The sequence below is a fragment of the Theobroma cacao genome, chromosome 3 (genome assembly GCF_000208745.1).
Source record: "Theobroma cacao cultivar B97-61/B2 chromosome 3, Criollo_cocoa_genome_V2, whole genome shotgun sequence".
Lineage (NCBI taxonomy): Eukaryota > Viridiplantae > Streptophyta > Magnoliopsida > Malvales > Malvaceae > Theobroma > Theobroma cacao.
In genome coordinates, this window is record NC_030852.1 from 25,799,818 (window position 1) to 25,821,890 (window position 22,073).

A 22,073-nucleotide genomic window follows, 5' to 3' on the forward strand; every position below is an offset into this window, starting at 1 on the left:
TTTGAAATATTTATCATTAAATACAAAATTTACTTTTCAATACATCCTTTTTAATAATTTTTTTTAAACTATTAGAGAAATAAAGTGTTTAATAAAAATAGATTTTACTTCAAGAGAAAAATTTATAAGTTTTAAGACAGATACAACTTTAAATTTTCAGATCTTCAAATCAAAATTTTTTAGGTTGTTTTGTCTCAAATTAAGGTTTTGAAAAAAATGATGAATAAATTTTTTTAAAAAGAGAATAGTCTTAAATTAAAAAAATAATATAAAAAATATTTATATCTTCAAATATTTACGATGAGAAGCATTAATCGAAGGAATATCCGACGGCACAAACACTTTCTATAAGTAGCGAAACACTTGATGAGCGCCTAACGCTATAAATACCATAATCTCCAAAACCCTAGACCTTGCTAATTATACTTCACACAAAGTAGCTGCCGTAGCAGAGCACCCGCGTAGCTCCTCTGTCCGTCGCTGGTAATATATAGATTTATATTTCTTCAATCTCCTTTACTTCATCCCAATCTTATCTTCTAATTACATTTGGATCTGTTGGAGTCTCAATTCTTTTATACCCAATCCGTGATTGACTGATTATTTCCATCTGATTTAGCTACAGCTTGAGTCATTGTTTCGTAATTTCATTTCACTTTGATTTTGACACTTATCTGCTTAATAGTTTTAATTTCAGAAACAAGCCGCATACCTATTTTGTTCGTTATGGCAGTCGCATTCTACGATCTGGGCTCTGCTGCTGGCTTGAAAAAGCTTGATGAGTCCCTCCTCACTCGCAGTTACATCACTGGGTAATTTTCCCAAACCATTAATTATTTTATTTGCTGTTTTTAACTTTGATCTTGGTTAATTTGGTATCTTCCCTAATTTATTGATCCTTGCAGATACCAAGCTTCGAAGGATGACATCACCGTCTATGTAGCTCTCTCGGGGCCTCCATCCTCCTGCTACGTGAACATTTCTCGGTGGTACAACCACATCGACGCCCTTTTGAGGATCTCGTAAGTTTTTTTTTCCTACCTGTGGTGTAACTATAAGTTTATCGATCTGGGAGTAGAATGTGTAACAGAACTCTACTGTATTTGTTTTTTTAGAGGTGTTTCTGGAGAAGGGTGTGGTGTGACTGTTGAGGGATGTGCTCCTGCAGAGGCTGTTGCCACTCCTCCAGCTGAGGATTCAAAGGCAAGTATTAAGTATCTCTGCTTATATGCTGTTTGAATTTAGTAAGTTGGGCTATTTGATGCTTGGCTGATTCGCTAGTTGCTTGGATATATTATGCAATTTGCAGGCTGCAGCTGCTGAAGAAGATGATGATGATGACGACGTGGATCTGTTTGGTGAAGAGACTGAGGAGGAAAAGAAGGCTGCAGAAGAACGTGCAGCTGCCTTGAAGGCCTCTAGCAAGAAGAAGGAATGTGAGCCCTACGACGATTAGTGTTTTCCTATTTGTTTTTCTATTTAATCAAATATGGTTTAGCATGCGTGCTCTACATCACTGATTTTAACTTATTTGAATTCTACTTCTTTATTCTCAGCTGGCAAGTCTTCAGTGTTGTTGGATGTCAAACCATGGGATGATGAGACTGACATGAAGAAACTTGAGGAAGCAGTAAGAAATATCAAGATGGAAGGACTTCTTTGGGGAGCATGTAAGTGGTTAATCAGATATGGTTTTGTTGTGTGTATTTTGTATCCTTTTAGTTGGGGATGGCTTGGATAGTTTTCGAATTATCTTGAAATTGAATGATTGTTATTGAGTGTACTTCGTCTGACATAAAGTTCTTTTCATGTGCCAGCTAAACTTGTGCCTGTTGGTTATGGAATAAAGAAATTGCAAATTATGTTGACCATTGTGGATGATTTGGTGTCAGTTGACGATCTCATTGAGGAACATCTGACAACTGAACCAACTAATGAGTATGTTCAAAGTTGTGACATTGTTGCCTTCAACAAAATCTGTAAGTATCCGTATTATAGATGTATTACCCTTCTTTTTTGGGTTTTGCCACCCGATAAGGAGCTTTAAAGCATTTTTAACTGTCACAACTTTCTTGTTAAAAGGAATGTTAGAACATAAGTTAATCATTCTCCTGAAAAGCTTTTTACTAACATTTTTATCCTTTCTCCATAATACCACTCAGCTTCTTTTCCTTTGGCTTGTGTTAGGGGTGTAATCAAGATGAGTTAAGCCAAAAGAGTCAAAGCTTGAGCTTGACTTTGAAAGTTGTGGCTCAAAGCTCAACTCGAGCTCAATTGATTTCTATTTTTCTAGCTCATGCTCGATTAGATAAAGAAATTGATTTACTTGAGCTTGCTTGATCAGCCTTGCAACGAAGTAAAAAACCAAGTTCCATTAAGCTTGAGCTCAAGCTTGAATGACATGATTTTTCATTTACAATATTTTGTAATAAATTAAAAATTATTTATATGATACACATATTTTATAAAAATACTAAATACATATATACATATATAGATATGTATATATAATAAAAAAGCTTGAGTAGGCCTGGGCATTAAGATACTCAAACTTGCATATATATTGATATCATATTAAGAAGTATTGTTGTACATATGTGATTGTTCCTTCTGTAACCATATTTTATGATTTTAACATCTTTAGAGGAAATCGTTATTTGAACTTTTAATTAATTTATTTATAATGTCTTTGCATTGAAATTATGATTTAGTCATAAGAAGTTAATATATGATATCATTTATTTTTTATAAATATTTGTATACTGAAATTTAATATAAATTATATATATGTTATTTATTTATATGTACGTATTTGCATTTGATGCACTATTCAAGAAAAGATAAAAAGCTTTTAAAGATAATGATTAGATTTTGTGTAATTTTTCATTTACCAAGAAAAATTGATTTGATTCAGTTGGCAGTGATTTAAATCTCCTGCTGCCTTTGTTAGTACAAACCCTTTCTTTTCATGTTTATAATTTTGTGCCATACTTGTCATCTTACCTTATGACTTAATGTTTGACTCGCAGAATGTGTGTCCATAGCTGTTGGAATGCATGCACTAGCAGTTTTTTGGAGAGGCCTTCTATGATGTAGCTTATATGTTTTGTATTTTTGTTCCTTGGAACTTAATATGAGATTTTTGTGCTGGATATGTCTCTTTTATGGCTGTCTTGGACAATTTTTCTCTGAATGGATCGATTTGACCATGGAATATCAGTTACTGTGAGATTGAGATTGAGATAATTGAGGAACCTAGTGGGTAGCTGCCGAATAAGAGATTTCTCAAGCTGGCAATTGTTGGTTCCAACGAGTTGTCTTTTGGTAATTTAGTACCAGCACTCTAGATGTTGTTTTAATTTTATCGCAATTTGGTCGTTTACATAAGACATTTAACAGCTTAATGTTAAAAAAATAGCATTGTTTTAATTTTACCTTTAATCTATGAGAATAAGAATAGAAATATTTAAGTTCAAATTAGTCTTTTCAAGTAAATGTATAAAATTAAATGTAAAACATCATATCAGATAAATTAAAATAAAAAATAAAATCAATATTAAATCTATTTAATAGAATTTTTTATCTCCTCAATTTTGAACTGCTTATTAAATTTTCCTGTATATCTTGCAGAAAGTATTAAAACATGAAGGTATTAATTTTTTATTTTTTCAATCTCAATTCTTTTTTATTTTTTCAATTTTAAACTCACTAAATCTTCTTGTATATCTGGCATATAGTATTTAAACATGTAGGTACTCATTATTATTAAGGTATATCTTGTAATAAAAATAATGTTTTATTAATTTCAACCTAATGTATGAGAATAAGGATAAAGATATTAATAGTTGAATTAGCTTTTTGAAAATCATGAAGGTAAAAATTCATATCACACAAACTAAAAAAAAACGATATTGAGTTTCTTACATAAACATAATTTGAACTAATTTGCATTCTCTCAAATTTTCAAATTTAGTATAAATATTCTTACATAAAAAATTTAAAAATTTAAAATTTAAAATTTAAAATTAATATAATTTTTTTAAAATTTTAACGTAAATATAAAAGAATTTAGATAAAAAATATATAAAGATGATGAATCACAACAATAACTTAACCTGGAAGTTTTGTCTGTCATTCTCCCTAACGGACAGCTAGGAGAATTTATGTGGTACTGCGTAGGACGGAGCATCAACGTATGATCATCCAGTTAAAAAACACGCGGTAATCCATTTAGAAGATTACCAACGCGATTCCAAAGATAGGCTCCGGACAATGACTTTCAAGCAGCTGGAAAAGAAAAGAGAAAATAAGCAATCACAGTCCCATGGATGTTATGATAGTATTAAATAAAATATATAGAATATGAGCAATCATGCATATTCATTAATTTTTTGAAATTAACAATTTAAATAAAAAATATAAATATTTTTAATAAAAAATATAAAAATGTATTTTATTAATTTAATAAATTATTATTATAATTTTTTTTAAAAAAATTTATCCTTCCTTAAGAGCATCGATAGGTGCCTCTCTTTTTAGAGGAGCTCTTATGAGGAGCGCAAATCGGTGCTTTGTTGATTTTTTTTTTTTAATTAATAAAAATTAATAAAAAATAAAATTATTTTTTTAATAATATCACATCATCCTGGAATCAAATGTATCAAAGATATTTTTTTAAAATGAAACAATTTATTTCAAAAATTAATAGATTTATTTGAAATTTTAATTAAAATTTAAAAAATAATATTTTCCTTCAAATAATTGCCTAATCAACCAAAGCTCTTAAACGACACCGCTTTGCTAGGAGAGAAGCACGCAGCTTATTTTCCAGCTTGCCTCCGCCCACCTATCCCGTGGGAAGTACGTTGTTGAGTACTAAACAAGAGCAAGTCGCGAGCGAGAGGGGGAGCAGGGGAAGAGTGGGGGAAAGAAAATGCCGAAGAGAACAACGCACACGTACTCTAGCGAGGACGCAGCCCCAGATGGACCTGACTCTGATCTTTTCGTCTACTATTGCAAGCACTGCGGTTCCCACGTCCTGATTACAGGTTCCTCTCTCTTCTCCTTTCTCTCTCAATCAAATCTTCAAATTTGCAATCGCTCGCAAAGACGACGCCTCATTTGAGAAAGATTTTAGAGTTATCTCCATTATTGATTCGAAAATTAGGTGCTTCTGAGTGTTTGATCTAGATTAAGACATTTGAACGCCGTTTTTTCCTGGTTTGCAAAATCAATGCGTTCACCTTGTTTATGCCAGGATCATTAATCTTTGATATGCGCTGGAGTTTGATATTTGTTCTTGTTCTCCTTCTTCTTATCTACTGGATTGCTGATCCAAATGCTTTGGATAAGCTTTTATGTGTCACGGTTAGGTATTACTATTCCATAATGGTGAAAATGTTCAATCCTGCTCTTTTTGCCACTTTTAGGTCAAGTTATCCACAAGTTCAATTGGTGTAGCCATGGAATATTAGAAAAAAAGTTTTAAAATTTGATTGTAGTAAGCTTGTCCATTCATGAAATTAAGTTCAAATGCAACCACATATTTCATAAAGTTGCAGTTGATATGAAGTGTGTAACTCAACAAAGTCATCTCCATCCTGGTGGAGCAGTTCAAACCTCAGCTTTGATGCACAAACCACAATTATGATATTTGTTGGTGAAATTGAATGCTAATATGTATTTTTAGATCTTGCCTTTCATTTTTATCCAAAAAAGAGAAAAGAAGATGAAAGAAACAAAGCCTTACTTATAACTTGGACTGACTGAATCTCATGCAGCAAATAGAAAATGATGTTTTAAGGTCAGGGGAAGGAGGATTTAGTATTAGAGAAGAAAGAGGCAGCAAAGCAAATATATCCTATCTGTACGGTTCAGATATCAGAGAAGAAAGCAAGACCATTCATTAAAAAGAGCAGGCTGTGAAGCTCCGCTTTATAACAGATATACACTATTTGATTGATCTTTTTATTGGTTGACCATTTTAGTTGCTTGATTAATTTAGAAATGTTATTTTCCCTTACTGAAATATATTTGTCTTAAGATACCCAATTGCAGAAAATGCCCAAGAGAAAGACTGACAAAGCATATGTGTTGGACAAGAAAAAGCATCTTGCTAGGCTTAATATCAGTGAGGCGGGAAAAGTTCTCTTGAAGAGGTATTTCAAGTTGCCTCCATATTCCTAGTGTTTTGTCTCGCAACATACTTTTAAATGCTATGTTGCTTACTTCCTTAACATCATTCATTTTTTTACCTTTTTTTTTTATTGAAACAATTTAATCTCATTTTTGGCTATTGGAAAAGAGGGGGTGGAGTGGGGGGTGGTGGGCTGATGTTTGCTTTGTCTTTTATAATTAAACTGCAGTTGCATGAAAGTTTGAAGTTACAAGCATGGTATCTTCTTTCAGGGGAGAAGGGAAATTGGAGAAGCAATTCCGTATGAACTGTATAGGTTGTGGCCTGTTTGTTTGCTATCGGGCTGAAGAAGATCTAGAAGCTGCTTCTTTCATTTATGCTGTTGATGGTGCCCTAAGTACGGTTGCTGCAGAAACCAACCCACAGGTACAAATGATGATTGTGGACTGTTGTTGTCATCCATCATATGTGGATCTTCATTCCTTTAGTTATTTAGAATTTGCCAATATCTATTTTCGAAGACTGGAGCACACATCTGTGTCTGAACGACTCTATTCACAATATCTTTTTTCTCCAAGTGAAAGTTAATATAAATATTTGTACTGCTTAAAACTTCCTTTTTCTGGTTTCTTTATATACGTTGTAGGATGCTCCTGTGCCACCTTGCATATCACAGTTAGAGGGAGGACTTGTTCAAGTGGCCATAGAGGTGGAAGACCGTGCACAACGTTCAGCAATCACAAGTAACAGGCTTATTCAATTACTTTTTGATATTCTTTATGCATGCCTTTCCTTTCAACACCTTGTATTTGCTGAAAATTTTTTGTAATGCTTGAATATATTACCTTCTAGCCAAATTCTTGTCATTTAGTTCTCTTTCCAGTTACATGAGTTTGAGGACCTTTTTTTTTTCACGCTTAATCAAAGAGACCAATTCAGACCTCTGATAGAAAGATCCTATTGCACCATCTTATATAAAGAAACATGGATGGTTTTCTCCAGAACTCATTGAGTTGGAAAACACATTGGACCACTATCATTCTAACAACATTTATACCATGATTAAGCACCCTATGCAATCAGTAGTGGAGATGGGAGATTAAGTTTGAAGGAAGGGAAATGAAGTTAAGTGCATGGCATGAGGATACCAACAAAATTATGTAAAGTTGAATGCATAGCATCTGAAATGAGCCTGACATTTATACGTGCTAACTGAGACGTTTGATGTAATCTGTATGAGGTCAAAATTATGGCCTATGCAAGGATGGGAATGTTATTGACAATCACTACTCTGACCCTGGAAAAAAAATTAAGTGATTTGTGGCCCATGGACATGCTGCCTTTGATGAAGCATCAGCTGAAATGGCGAAATCAACAAATTTTAAGGAAACTTGGTATTGTGTTAGGACACCTAGAATTTTTGCAAAAATGTTTTGTCAGAGCTGAGGTAGATATTTTTCTGCCTTAACAGGCAGAAACCATCTTTTCATAATATGTTATCTGTTACCTATAGGATGCTTTACATTCTAGTTCTTAAAATAATGAAGGATGAAGATATTTTTTATTGTTTTTGATCGTAAAACTTTGTCCTGACCTTTTATTCTTTCCAGGAGTAAATGCAGATGATGTGCGAGTTACTGTAGCTGCACCTGCAGCTCGTGGTGAAGCTAACAATGAACTCTTGGAATTCATGGGAAAGGTTTTCTTTGATATATATTTGAAACTACTGAATTAAGCTCATAATATTATATAATGACTTCAAGAATGCTTAGTTGAAGTAATCCATCTTTGCCTTCAACTCAGGTACTGGGTCTGAGACTGAGCCAGATGACTCTTCAGAGAGGATGGAATAACAAATCGAAGCTTCTTGTGGTAAGTTGAATCACATGCACCTTTATTGTATGTTACTATGCCTGTGTATGTGCGCTCATGCTATGGACACTTGCTGATATGAAAGTTTATCATAAGCCCTTTTTGCATCCCTCAGAGATGGAAATATTAACTTCAGATAGTTTTTCCAGCAGCTGAAAATTAATGTATAAGTTTCATGTTTAAGTTTCTGCCATCCATTGCCATATTGAATCCACCTCTCACTTTTGAATGACCATTGCAGTCTGGATAAAATTTCACTTTGAACTCTTGCCTGACAAACTCCTTTGATTGATTTGTTTTCCTTTGCGCACTCTATTTTTCATCACTTTTCCCAATTACTATGAGCTAGACATGTTTCAAGAACAATCATGTGTGCTGGGCACTGCTTCCGTAAGATTGTGGGCAATCTGCTAACATTTGATTCTTGCATTAGGTTGAGGACTTGTCTGCCAGACAGGTGTATGAGAAACTTCTAGAAGCTGTACAACCTTGATGTATTTTGGTTACATCTTGGGTTCAAGTTCTGTATTAACCATGACAAATCATGTATCCATTGCTTCATGAGTATGTTCAATCGTATAATTTCTTTTCTGGATTTTGCTTGGACCCATTGTCTAACTTCATCCAAGTTTATTCTTTTCAGACAGTATTCTCTTTGATTCGGCCATGATTATGTATTGAAATGGTTTGAATAAATTTAATGCCTATCCATGAATGGAAAAAGCAGACTCAGTATAAACTGGGAGGTAGTGAACCTATGACACCTTACTGATGATGATGTCTCCTCAACAGGGAATTAACCATATAGGTGGTCCTTGTATGTTACCGGATTACATGGAGGCATCAAGCAAGGAGCCTTCTTTCTATCTCATGTTTTGAATATTTTATCTGTGGATTAAAAGTACTCCAAAGCTTTATGCTATGTCATCCATTATATAAGGTCAGATAAGTCTCCAATCCCACGAGAAACTTATATTGCAATGTAAACCAGAATCAGGCGAAACCAGGGCTTCGGTAAGCGGACCAAAAACAGCACATTGCCTATAATATTAACATTTGCCTCAAAACTAACTACGATGAATCGATCCCAAAGTCTTGCAGCTTGTCAACTATTATCAGGGATGATTCACGCAGGCATTACAGCTCCCAAAGCATGACTGGGATTAGTTCTTGTCAAAAGGCTGCAAAGGCTTCTGGACCACCTTGTTTTGCCACAGCAGAGGAGCTGCCTAAGCTTGAAAGGACAATCATCATTTTTACTAAAGGAAACACAAATTGAACCAGTTACGCCCATGTAAGCAAACTAAGATGGAAGACAGTTAAAAGAAAAAGGACCTCTTAAACATTTTGTTTGATCAAGTAAAACGAAAGTTTTCCCCTCGAATCCCATTTATTAGGTCTACAAGGTTTTGGACCAACTTAATGGGTTTAAAAGGTTTTGGATTAAGTATAAGTGAGAAGGCACTACTCTCCATCACTTGTCCCCTTCCGTTCAAACAATGCCAGAATAGCCGACTGCAGCAAAACCAACGTTAAATAAGAATTCATATAAAAAATTGGTAGTCCCAACCAACAAGATTCAGAATGCTTATAACATAAGATTTAAATAAAAACAAAGTATCTCCAGAGACAAACTTGAGTCTTAAGCACCTTAGTAAAGGAAACAAAAATGTTCTCGTTACAGACATAATGAAAGAAAAAGACAATAGTTTCTGAATATGATCCATCACTCAGCAGTTTAAGAGGAAGCACCGCTCCGTAGAGATTGACCCTTTGATTTCCTAGGAGCCAACTGAGTCTCAGGCTGCAAAAACAGTTTAGTATGAGATGCAATGTGACTCTACTTATATTAGGGTGTTCGACAGATGAACCTAATGAAGATTCTTAATACAGACACAAAATAACCTTGAATTAAGTTAAAAGGCAATTTTCTCATGAAATAATTACCTCTTTCTTGACAGATTCCTGTTTCTCTGACAAAATCAGTTCAATGTGACATGGAGAAGACATGTAAGCTGCCAAAGAAGAACAAAGGTCACAATTAAGAACGCATTCAGACAATTAAAACCACTCCCCAAAGCAAAAAAAGGCAGTAAAAGAAATCACTCACGGTTAATTCTTCCATGTGCACGATATGTTCGGCGCCTTTGCTTCTGTGCTTGATTCACTTGGATGTGAGATATGAAAAGTGAATCTACATCCAAGCCTTTCACCTAAGAAAAAAGTGGAGAGAAGATGCACAAGTTTAATAGCTAGGAAATTGGCAAAATTTATATTCCAAATTCATTAATATATACCTCTGCGTTGCTCTCGGCATTCTTGAGCAAATCAAGAATGAATTTTGCAGATTTCACAGGCCAGCGACCTTGACCGTTAGAATGGCGATTTTTAGCCTGCGCGGTTCGCCCAACTCCACCACAGAAGCGCCGGAATGGAATGGCTTGCTTGTGGGCCATAACATCCTCCAAGTACCTTTTAGCCTTTATCAAAGGCAACTTTCGGATTGCAAAGGCTGTTTCCCTAGTATTCTGTTAAAAGGAGTAACAAAACCATTTTAGCAGCAGATTCAAGTATAAACACCTTAGCACTAATGCACATGTACTTCACACAATTATTGGACGCTAGCATTGTTAATAGTCATCACTAACACCTTAACCATCCTAAAGTACCAAGGCCATTATTACCAAGAGACATATACACATCTATTAGGTATCTTTGCATAAGCACACAAACCAGGTTCAATCAGCAAAAGCAAAGGATGAAAATAATCATTCATAAAACAATAACTATGTTTTCCCATTGGTATAATAAGCCACATGTAGAAACCATATCCTGGTTAAAGAGTAAATCCATGTAGTGGCATTTGAGTATTGTCAAAATTCAGCAAAAGTATGAATCTTAGTCATTTACATATAAACTGCTCAGAAGATTAATTAATGCCATCCAAAGGTTAAAAAAAAAAAATGCACCTTTAAAAAGCTCCAAAAATTCACAGACAAATAATCACCGAAAAGAGATCAACATACCTTAAAATGAACACGGAGGTCAGAGCCCCTGGCTTTGCAGGCTGAAACACAAGTCATAAAATAAACCAACAATCAAGATCCAAAATTCTATCAATGAATGAAAACGAAGGGCAGAAAGAAAGAGAGCCTAGAATCCTACTGAGGTACTGGATTTTGGCTTCCTACATTTTCTCAGCTACCGAACAGAATGTTAAACAAGATCGTACGTAATAAGTATTCAAAACAAACGAAATTAAAACTTACACTTGGTCGGGTTGTCTGGCTCTCTCGAGTACTTCACCTAATAAAAAGGAGATGAAAACAAAAAAATTCAATAACAAAAAAAGGAAAAAGGAAACAATTTGTTTTCCAAGAAACGAAAAACTGCTTCCGAGAAGAAATGGAGAAAGCTTTACAAATGAAGAAGGTTGACATACCATGGTTGCTGCTTCTGCTGCTGAGGGGTGCACTTCCTTACAAAAGAGAAAAAGAGCGTGTTAGGGTTTCTAGTTTCTAGCATATAAGGTTGATGGCCTTTAGGGTTTACGTGTTTGTATTGGTCTTCCATCTTTTTCCCTCATCCAGCCCAAGTTTTGTTTTCTTGGGCTATTTCAATTGGGCCTCACCACTTACCACTTAATAGAAAGAGGCCTTCTTGTTTACTTCAAGAGCGAGACTTCAGTGTTCAGAAAGGGGAGAGCAGATTTGATTTGGCTCCGTTTTCCTTGAACCGAAGTAAGAAAGGAAAATTCAATATTTGTTTTTATTATTTTAAAAAGTGGAAGGGAGGGGAAAAAAAGGCGCTCCTTTACCCGATCAGAGAGAGAAAGAAAGAGCAGGGAAGCAAAGCAGAACCGGACCGGAATACTCAGCTCTTTGACATTGTAAGAAAGCTTTGTCTATCTCTGTTGATCATCATAATGTTCATAGCTTTGTTTAGTTTTTAAATTTGCAGTTTTTTTACCAGCTTTTATTGAGTTATAATCACCGGAATTTTGTATGGGTTGTTGGTTTTTGTGACCATGTTCAGAATTAGTTTTAGGGTTTTTGTTCATGCCCGAGATTTTAGTTTTTTGGTTTAAATTGGTTTTGTTTTTCCTGAGATTGAGTTGATTTGAGTGTAAATATTGAACAGTCAAGAACAAAAGCTTTTTCTTTTTGTGTATCCAGCATCTTATTTTTGGTTTTGTTCTTGTCAAAATCAGGGCTTTGGTTGGCTACGTGTGGGATAGTATGCTTTGGTGGAATAGTGTGGTTTAGCTTTTGCGAGATATTTTGGTTTAAAGTTGGCTGTTTTCGATGAATAACAATAACCTACCAAAGACATTTGCGGCTCCATCCCAGTTTGCAAACTCTGGGACTGTGGCACAATCGCAATCGATGCCTATGAACAATCAACCCCAACTTCTTTCACAGGCACAACCTCAGCCTATGAACAATCAACCCCAACTTCTTTCACAGGCACAACCTCAAACACAAGGTGGGCCTCAGTTTCCAGGCCACTTTCAGTTGTCTGAGCCTCAGGCTCAGGTGCTTGCACAGGCACAGTATGTGCAGGCTCATGCTCAAGCTCAAGCTCAAGCTGCCCATTCCCAATTCCAGGCTCAGGTGCAATCGCAAAATGTTAGTAATAGTAATGCGACTGCCACCCCTTCCCCTGTGGTTTCCACCCCTGGCTCTGGAAGTGCCAAGCGGTCTTCTCAGAAGCCACCTTCCAAACATTCTAGTTCATCTAATAGTAATATGGCTTCTCTGTTTAAAACAATGGAGTTAACCCCAGCTGCTCACAGAAAAAAGCGGAAGGTTCCTGAGAGACAAATACCTGATAAGGTCGCCGCAATGTTACCGGAGTGTGCTTTATACACGCAGTTGCTTGAATTTGAGGCTAAGGTGGATGCTGCTTTGTCAAGAAAGAAGAGTGACATTCAACAGTCGCTTAAAAACCCTCCCTGTGTTCAGAAGACGCTTAGATTATATGTCTTCAATACTTATTCCAATCAGGGACAAACAGATCCTGACAAGAAGAGTACAGAGGCTCCATCATGGTCACTTAAGATCATTGGTAGAATATTGGAAGATGGGAAAGACCCTGTTGTTGCTGGAAAGGTGCAGAAATCATACCCCAAATTCTCATCTTTCTTCAAGAAAATTACAATATACTTGGACGCAAGTCTCTATCCAGATAACCATGTGATTTTGTGGGAGAGTGCTAGATCACCTGCCCTTCATGAGGGCTTTGAGGTGAAGAGGAAAGGTGACAAGGAATCTACTGCAAGAATAAGACTAGAAATGAATTATATGCCTGAACGATTTAAACTTTCACCTGCTTTAGCAGAAGTCCTGGGAATTGAAGTAGATACTCGCCCAAGAGTCATGGCTGCAATTTGGCATTATGTAAAGTGTAAGAAGTTACAGAATTATGAAGACAACTCCTTCTTTGCATGTGATCCCCCTCTTCAGAAGGTATTTGGGGAAGAGAAAATGAAATTCATAATGGTTCCCCACAAGATAACACAGCATTTAACGCCTCTACAACCTATACATTTGGAGCACAGGATCAAGCTTTCAGGGAACTGCCCTGTTGGATCTACTTGTTACGATGTCCTAGTTGATGTGCCTTTTCCATTAGAAAAGGAAAAGTCTGCATTCTTAGCGAACATGGAGAAGAACAAAGATATTGATGCTTCCAACGAAGTAATTTGTGCTGCTATAAAGAAAATACACGAGCATTATCAGAGACGAGCTTTCTTCCTTGGTTTCAGCCAGTCTCCTGGAGAGTTTATTAATGCTTTAATTGCTTCGCAAAGTAAGGATCTGAAGGTCTTTGCTGGGGATGCTAGTGATAATGCTGAAAAGGAGCGGCAATCTGAATTCTATAACCAACCATGGTAAACCTTGTTTTACTTATTTTATTTTCATTCTATGTTTGTTTCCATGTGTATTTGGACATAAATCTGTCACAACATTACCTGTAACACTCTGCTAGATCTTGCCAATGGATTTGTTTGGTCCAGCAGAAAAAAAGAAACATTTGAATGAATCAGTACTTTCATCAAGTGAGCACTTATTATTAACAACATTGATTACCAGTCTTTAGAAGAAAATCCTAGGACTCCCTTAATCCTAGGCAGTATAATCTATGATTTTGGCATCTAGTTTAAATTTCTAGCATAGCTGCATTTTCTTTCTGGCTTCTCTGAATAAAATACAGTATGATATAGTTATGAATTTCTCCAGGTTGGTATTGGAGAGCTGTGCCCTGCATAGCATAGCGGATCATAGTTGCTGCTTTTGTTTTACTTGGAAATTGTAGGGTGTCCATGGGGTGTTTAAGTTACCTTTGGAGCGCCATTGAAATGTAATTATTTCTTAATTTAAAACATTTTCTAACAGTTTTTTCTTTTTTCCCTATTTTCTGGAACTTTTAGGATTGAAGATGCTGTTATCCGCTACCTGAATCGCAAGTCCATGGGAGGTGATGCTCTTGGAAGCACTTGAGTATGGTTCTGTTGAATTGTTGACTGTTCATATGAATTTCAAGGCTTCTAACTTTTGGCCTGCGTCCTGTTGTTTGTTGGTTTGGGGAACATCAAAGGCCACAGGAAAAGAAAACATTCTGAGTGGCACTTTGGATGGAAAACTTCCTCAAAAGTAGCTCGATTCAGCATGGTGTTTATTGGCCCATCAGGAAACACCTTTGATTGGCTAAATGCAAAGTGCTTATTTCTGAATTGTCCCAAATCTCGAAGTGCTTTGTTTTTATGCTGTTTGATTCACTAAACCCTCTAGAATACTTATTTTGTTATTATGCTCTTAAGGGTTTGAGATTGATGCCAATTAAAGCACTGAGCGCTTGTAATGTAAGTTGATTTGCTTTCCATGTTCCTAGGTGTATATTAAGAGGAAGGGAATTTTGTATCTTTCCACTGATTAATTAATAGTTCATATTAACTGGGAAAAAGAACTAATTCCCCTCTTATTTCTCTTTGCTGCTATTTCTTTTTTACTACACACTGGGCCATTCCTTCATATATTGCCTGTTAAATTAACGACCAAAGTTGTCAGGAACAAAAAATTGAACAGTCTGCAATTGCACAGGATGTTCGTATTGATTGCATCTAGCATTCTGGTTTTGTCCTTGCAGGTCACAGCTCCCTTCAACTTATACCGGAGTGCAGCCCCTATAGTTTTTAACTGTGTTATTTCTCCAGTTGTGCTATTTACATGCATCATGCTTGGCTGAGGTCCTTGTTTAATTTCCCGTTTTCTTCTTCAACATGATTGCAGTTGTTTGTAATCTTGTTTTATGTATCATATAACCTGTTCTGCAACATGAATTACAAAGAGCAAGATCACTCGAAATTTTCTTGATATGTTTTTCGTTTTCGTTGTCGGTGTCTCGAGAAGCCGATTGAAAGATGCCAATCGAGGCGTTCTACAGGCGTAAGATTTAATTCAAGCAGTTTGACTTGGGACTCGGGGAGTGAATTGGAGCACTTGTTGACTAGTCTTTAGTGCAAACATCCTAGATGTCCACCTTTTTGCCTGGGGATTTTGATTCCAACTCAGAACCAGATAGTCACAACAGAATAGCACTACTAGTTCTCACTAAGTTAAGACTTTAAGAGGTTATTGGCTCAAATTTCGGAAGATTTACCACTTTTTTTAAATGCTATATAATGAACTGACGTGTTGAAATATCTTTCCATCAAGTTATGACATGGAAAAGCCTATAAATAGTGAATATATGCCTTTGACATAATTAAATTCAAACGAATTTTTATAAGCTATATATATATATATATATAAAACACTTTGTGCAATGCCAAAAATATGGCAAACAACATCATGTTCGGCAGAGGTCCAATTAAAACTCCATGCATTCCAGTTATGTGTTAGGTCTCATGTGCTGGGCTGAAATATATAGCCCTTATTACTATTAGCAGGATATTGAATAGAGGGGTACTGCTGCAGCACAAATAATAAACGGAAAGAGTTGGCACATGAATGCCCATCCCTAGAGCCCATGCAGGCGATTGTAGGCAAGTTTCTAGCAATAATATGGTAGCCCGTCCATCCCACATGGGCATATGTGAGCTCTATTGCTTCATTACTTTCTCACCTTTCTCGGTCTTTGCCTTCCATCAAGCCTACATATCCTTATTGAGGAATGTGTTAAGCAGTTTAGTCTGGATGGTTAAAGCATAAATCCTTTTCTATATATACCTCTCTTGTTGCATTATGATGTAATTTTGGAAGTCTGGTTTCAATTTGTTTTTGACTTCTTTCAGTTTCTCCACTTAATAAGCTAATTTGGAGTCATCAAATTAGTGCAGATTAAGAAAGCAAAAAGGACCATGTTTTAGGTGCAGCATGCATTAAACATGGACATTCTTAAATGTTTGGTTGGTCTCATGTCTTGCCCAGCTGGAATATACTTTTAAGGGCCTCATCTCAACTACATGGATGGCAATAATTTTGATCTAGTAGCTAGCTAGCTGCTGCTACTTTTTCTTCAATTCAATCCCTCTCTGAGCTCCCCTTGGAAGTTAGCTATTATAGTGCAGACAGGGATAAATAATGTGAGTTTGTCCTGCTATAGGTGATGCCTATTGTCTATTCAGTGGTTCAATTTGAGATCTCTAATTATTATAACCTTGTGTATGCTTTACCGTCAATAAGATATCTTCTTTTGATATAGTTTTAGTCCCTTCCCTTCTGTCACCGAGTCATAAGGTCAATTCATCTATTTGTTGGAGCAGTTCTTGGAAAAGGACGAAGGCCGCTTGTTCCCTTGGCAGGCCAAAGCCAGCTGATTGATACTTTAGAAGACTAGTATGCTAAATACCAATTTCTAATTGTCAGGGAAAGAGCAGTAAAACTTATTTAATTCATTAAAACTATAAAAATTATTTCAAACAATTGAGTTGGACAAGTTTGACTTCTTACTTAATACAAAATTTATTAAAATCAGATTTATGTATTGATCCTCCAACACCATTCAAGTCTCTTAAGGCTTTAAAAAGTTGGAAATCAACACTTTGTGGGGTTCACACCTGACAAAATGAAGCCATTAATTTTCAATTTTCAGTCAATCAACCTGATTATACCCCACAATAATAAAGTGATGTATATGAAGTTGTGTTAAGTGGAAGTGAATATATATATATATATATATATATATATATGTTAGACTGCCAATCCTGATTATTTTATATGACTTCAAATTGTTCTTGATGACTTCCAGTTCCAGCAAAGTCAGTCATCAGTACACACTCAAGTTTTATTTTTATATAATAAACTTTGCTAGGAATTTCAGCATGAGGTTTTATTGAGGGTTTGTATAGTGTTTAGGTTTGTATGCCAGTTTTGAAAATGAAAGGATCCAAAACCAACCACATCATCAAATCCCAATCAGAAGATATACTCGATATATATATGAATTTTGATCACGGAAATCTTCACCACCATATATGCACATCAAATTTCCAATAAATTATAGGTGGAAAAGGTTAATGGCTTATGGGAGATAAGGAATATGAATCTCGTGGTGTATCTCCTAGCTAGGGGACTCTGACCTGCCCTTAGTCCCTCCACATCTTGTCATGTGCGCTAAAAGGGAAGAAGAAAGCAACATGATAGAGTAGCAAACTTTTGTTTAGTATTAATAGTTTTCCCATCCGATTTCATAATCAGCATGGCCTGCGTGAAATGTCTTGTCATGCCATGAATACGATTCATCGTTTCTATTTTAGGCATGGTTTGAATAATTGAAGGGAAGGGAACAAGTGGTACCCTGTCCCTTGTTTAGCAAACATTTTAATAGAAAGATAGAGCGGGGGCACATCATTCAAATTAATCATTGTAAACAAGATTACCTTTATTTTAACTTATAAAATTGCAATAATAAAAAGAAGGACAGCGCAGCTTTTGGAATGTTATAAAACATGAAAGAAAGTTATATTTAATTAATTAAAGAATAATGTTCAAGAACGGTGTTATTGTATTTGTAGGCAAAGACAAATGGTACGTACTAAGAAAAATTTTAAAAAGGAAGTAAAATGAAATGATCACGTGAACCATTCAACCACCAGATTGCAAGGAAGCAATAAGCATTACGTTTCTTTTATATGTAAGTCTGGTGAAAAAAGTTAAGAGCTCATAGCAAAAAGGTAGTCTTATTGCATGTTTTTAATTTGAAGGTGTAGGCTAGAGCTACGCTAGCACACAATAAATCTTGCATTTATTTATGGTTGGGCGAGGCTTGTTTAGTTATAAATTAATTAATGGTAAAGAGACATAGGTGTAAATGGAAGAGCAATCTGGGGTTACTGATTACCATCAACCGAGGACTCAGCCCCTGGTTTATAATTAACCCCTTTCTTGCCGACCGGTATGAGGCCTGGGAGGCATAGGTCTGGCCTGCTTGGCTTCACTATTTAGTTATAGCATTAGGCATCAATGTCATTGCGCTTTGGCTTTATAATTAAGGTGTTATTTTAAATATAGATATTTCATTTAATGGGCAATTTTTGTCATTTTCTTATAATTAAAGAACATCTTATTAAATGAGTGTTGATATGTATTCGTTAAGTTAGATCCTTTTAAGAATTAAGGAAGCAAAAGTATATTACGGTGATAATTTGATATAGTAATCAATGTTGATAAAAATTTGAGAAAATGTCGGTAAAAATCTTACTTAAGTTCTCCTCCTAATTCAATTGATCAAGAAATTAAAAATAATAAAAAAAGGTTTGATCCAATATTTTAATAGTACAACAAAAAGCTACTGCCTACTTTAAAATTAGAAATTTACACGAAACTATCAAGCTACAAGCGACACAAGGCATGCACATGAAATGATGAGAAAAATAAATTAAAAAAGAAAACAATTTTGGGATTGAAATTCCAAATAATGCAAGAGTTGATCGAAATAATAAATCAGAATCATATACTCAGAGAGAATACAAACGAGTACATTCATTGAGCCACTTTCTCACTACTACGACGCCCTTCTCCTTACCAACACATTGAGCCCACCGGCCATATGAGCGGTTAAGAGAGGAACAAAAACCGGCTGCTCTTGGCAGACCGGTCTAATTTCGAACCGTCTCAGAATTGAAGCCACCACATACTTCATCTGAATAAACGCCATTTCTTTCCCAAGGCAAACTCTTGGACCAGCCTGAAACACTGGAAACTTGAAAGGGCTCACCGACTTTAGCAACCCATTTTCTGCATCCGATTCCTGGAACCACCGGTCCGGTTTGAACTCGAATCGGTCCTTTCCCCATAGCTCCTCCATCCTCCCCATTCCATAGGGGAAATAGGTCACCCTGTCTCCTTTCTCAACGAAAGTCCCGTCGGGAAGAACGTCGTCGTTTAAGGCGTGCTTGGAGTCCCATGCCACCGGAGGGTAAAGCCTCATGGACTCGCATAAACAAGCTTTAACACAATTCATTTCCTTCAGCACTTCAAAATTCAATTCTTTTTCGCCATTGCAAAGCATTGATTCCACTTCTTTCACTATCATGTTCTGTGCGTTTTGATGCTTAGAAAGCAGCCAAAAGAGCCACGACATTGCCGAGGAGGTGGTATCTCTTCCAGCCATGATGAAGCTAATCACCATATCTCTCACGACTTCCTCGTCGTGCCCAGCCGATAACAATCTCGACAAAAGATCTTCGGCGTCGTCGCGACATTTTGTTTCTGCTTCAAGAGCTCTCTTTTTGTTCCGTATGATCTCCAGAACGCAGTCCTGAACGAGTTTGATTGCTTCCTTGAGTTTCTTTTCTGACCCAATGTTAAGGGCTCTCTTTATTTTCCATACCACGAACATGGGTGCCATTCCTCGCATGGCGCTTATCTCCGATGCGATATCGAATGCCTTAACCAGAGGCGGCACTGGCTTCGAAAGATCCAAGCAACAAGGGTCATGACCCAATGATACTTTACAGATAGTATCGAATGCAAATCTTCTTAATACGTCTTGCAAATCAAGAACTTTCTCACTCTCCATTGCTTCTTGAAGCAACGGCAGCAGACGATTTTCAACTTCTTCTTGAAGGGTTTTCACCACGAATTCTCTCAAGGACTTGGTGCTAAACTCATGGCTAGCTAGCTTCCTTTGAGTGCTCCACAACTCCCCATCGACATTAAAAATCCCACAACCGAGAAGATCACCGAGGATTTCGGTGAAAGGCTTGCCTTTAGGGAAATTGTTGAAGTTTGTCTTTAGCATGTACTCGACGTTAGCCGGGTTGGCTGTCACGACCGTACGGCGTGCACCGAGCCGACGCACCACGATGGTCTGAGAAGGCGACTCGGACAAAAGGTCAGTGTACCAATCCAAAAGACGACGCCGGTTCTTGTAGAAAGAGATGAGACAACCAAGAAATGGATAAGAAGAAGGCCCATGAGCAAAAACCGATTTCTTGGCGTAAAAAGAGTGTAATTCTTGCATGAAGGAGAAAGCCAGAGAGAGTAAGAAAAACCCTAGAGTAACAAACAAGAAAAAACAGATAACCATGGCTGATTAACATACATATATAAACCAGATACCCAAGAGCTTTTGTTGAGAGAATAGCTAGGGTTGGGGTTTTTTTTTGGGCACAGAAGAGAGACGGGGAGGGGTAACTTATATAGGTGTTTGAAATAACGGACAAATAGAAAGAGAGAGACCGACCAATAAAGCAATGGCTCAATAGCTTAGATTAGGGTTTAAAAGGAAAGGGACAAAGAGATGAGATCACATGGTTCTCGAGCTTAAAATTGGAACTGAAAACGGCGAGGTCACCTTAGTCATTTCAATACAGACATAAGTTTATAATTTCTTTTTCCTTTTTTCAGCTCCTTTTTTTGTTTTTTCTTCATTTCTTGACAAAGAGTTGTCAAACGGCAGCATTGTAGGGTAAATGTTGGTCCTGATGGAGTAGTCAAGTCAGTCCCGGAAGTGGGAGTTAATTTACTAGTGCAACTCATTAGACGTTTACAGGTTATTTTACTGTTCACCTGCTAAACCTAATTCACTAATATGCTCACATGGGGCTCGTGGCTTATCTTATGTGATCAATAAGAAAGAAATGAATGCATGAATCATCTGTATTTTTCTTCTTCTTTGTTTTTTTCTTCCTTTTGGTTTTTTGAATGATATGATGATCCAACAACAAAAGTAATTTTTCTCTTTCATGTCTTTAAACCTTTAAATTACATATGTAAAATGAAGTTTTTGTTCTTGCCTCTGTCTTTCATTTTTCTTCCATACATATCAAAGTTTATTAGATCTTAGCGCCGTAAATCCATCCCATATTTTTTATATATATTGTAGTTATATGTGTTGACCTATATATAATATAAGTAGGAACTTTAATAAAATTAATACAAAAAGAACTGATTATGAGATAGACTTTTAATTTGGAAAATGGACTGTCTCATATAAATTGAACATGTGGACAAGAAATTTTATTGTTTAGATATGCATTAAAATCAAATGGTGTAATTTTATTTGGTAAGAAAATCTCTTAGTATTCTTTTTTCTGATACTATCTCTTTTATAGTTATAAATTTGGTAAATTGATTCGAATTTAAATCAGAATCATTCATTCAGGTTTTCATGTACTTAATTAGGAAAGAAAATCAAATTGTAATAATAATTTTGGAGAAGACAATCTAATACAATAATGATGTACAGATCAAGAAATAATATCAGTAATCCCCATTTCTGAGTTCTCCAATACTAGCAAATATAGGGTTTATAATTCAAAAGTGGATTATGTACTTGATGGATTCAATTATAGTGATCATTACATTAATATAATATGCCTTTATTTTCTTTTTTTTTTGTCAGTGTTTGTAAAGTATTTAATGTGGGAATTGATTCAATTGAAAGAAATAAGATAAATATGTTTGATCATGCATACAAGCAAACAAAAAAAATATATATGTTTGAGCATTATTATTAGATTTTAGTACCCCTGGATTCTTAGGAACAGTTGAATCAGGGTGAATAGTAGATGCCGACAGATCGTCTGCCTTTTTTCTTCTCGTAGTTTCCGTGTACT

The 22,073-nt window shown here is 35.9% G+C and overlaps 5 protein-coding genes across 6 annotated transcripts; 3 read left to right on the forward strand and 2 right to left on the reverse strand.

Moving 5' to 3' along the window:
- On the forward strand, positions 355-3,328 carry LOC18605087 (elongation factor 1-delta). 2 transcript variants are annotated; one of them, XM_007037894.2, is made up of 8 exons: positions 355-483; positions 698-812; positions 906-1,022; positions 1,116-1,203; positions 1,310-1,436; positions 1,557-1,670; positions 1,818-1,979; positions 3,030-3,328. In XM_007037894.2, coding segments are annotated over exons 2-8 (696 nt in total). In that variant the 5' UTR covers positions 355-483; positions 698-726; the 3' UTR covers positions 3,032-3,328. The 2 variants fall into 2 exon arrangements, with proteins under 2 accessions (XP_007037956.2, XP_007037957.2); XM_007037895.2 differs by having other exon boundaries at positions 381-483; positions 686-812.
- Positions 4,835-8,766, forward strand: LOC18605088 (UPF0235 protein At5g63440). Its single transcript, XM_007037896.2, has 7 exons — positions 4,835-5,048; positions 6,044-6,158; positions 6,409-6,562; positions 6,783-6,879; positions 7,747-7,835; positions 7,940-8,008; positions 8,442-8,766. The coding sequence occupies exons 1-7, from the start codon at positions 4,934-4,936 to the stop codon at positions 8,499-8,501; spliced, it is 699 nt and encodes a 232-aa protein (XP_007037958.1). The 5' UTR covers positions 4,835-4,933; the 3' UTR covers positions 8,502-8,766.
- Positions 9,525-11,548, reverse strand: LOC18605090 (60S ribosomal protein L17-2). The gene is made up of 7 exons (XM_007037898.2): positions 11,451-11,548; positions 11,278-11,314; positions 11,035-11,075; positions 10,306-10,536; positions 10,119-10,221; positions 9,956-10,023; positions 9,525-9,812 (listed from the first exon to the last, which is right to left on the reverse strand). Exons 1-7 carry the CDS (start codon positions 11,451-11,453, stop codon positions 9,747-9,749), a joined length of 549 nt encoding a protein of 182 aa, XP_007037960.1. The 5' UTR covers positions 11,454-11,548; the 3' UTR covers positions 9,525-9,746.
- On the forward strand, positions 11,681-14,996 carry LOC18605091 (SWI/SNF complex component SNF12 homolog). Its single transcript, XM_018117782.1, has 4 exons — positions 11,681-11,897; positions 12,219-13,901; positions 14,442-14,488; positions 14,616-14,996. The coding sequence occupies exons 2-4, from the start codon at positions 12,313-12,315 to the stop codon at positions 14,666-14,668; spliced, it is 1,689 nt and encodes a 562-aa protein (XP_017973271.1). The 5' UTR covers positions 11,681-11,897; positions 12,219-12,312; the 3' UTR covers positions 14,669-14,996.
- On the reverse strand, positions 18,890-20,638 carry LOC18605092 (cytochrome P450 94B3). Its single transcript, XM_018116742.1, has one exon. It carries the CDS (start codon positions 20,540-20,542, stop codon positions 19,016-19,018), a length of 1,527 nt encoding a protein of 508 aa, XP_017972231.1. The 5' UTR covers positions 20,543-20,638; the 3' UTR covers positions 18,890-19,015.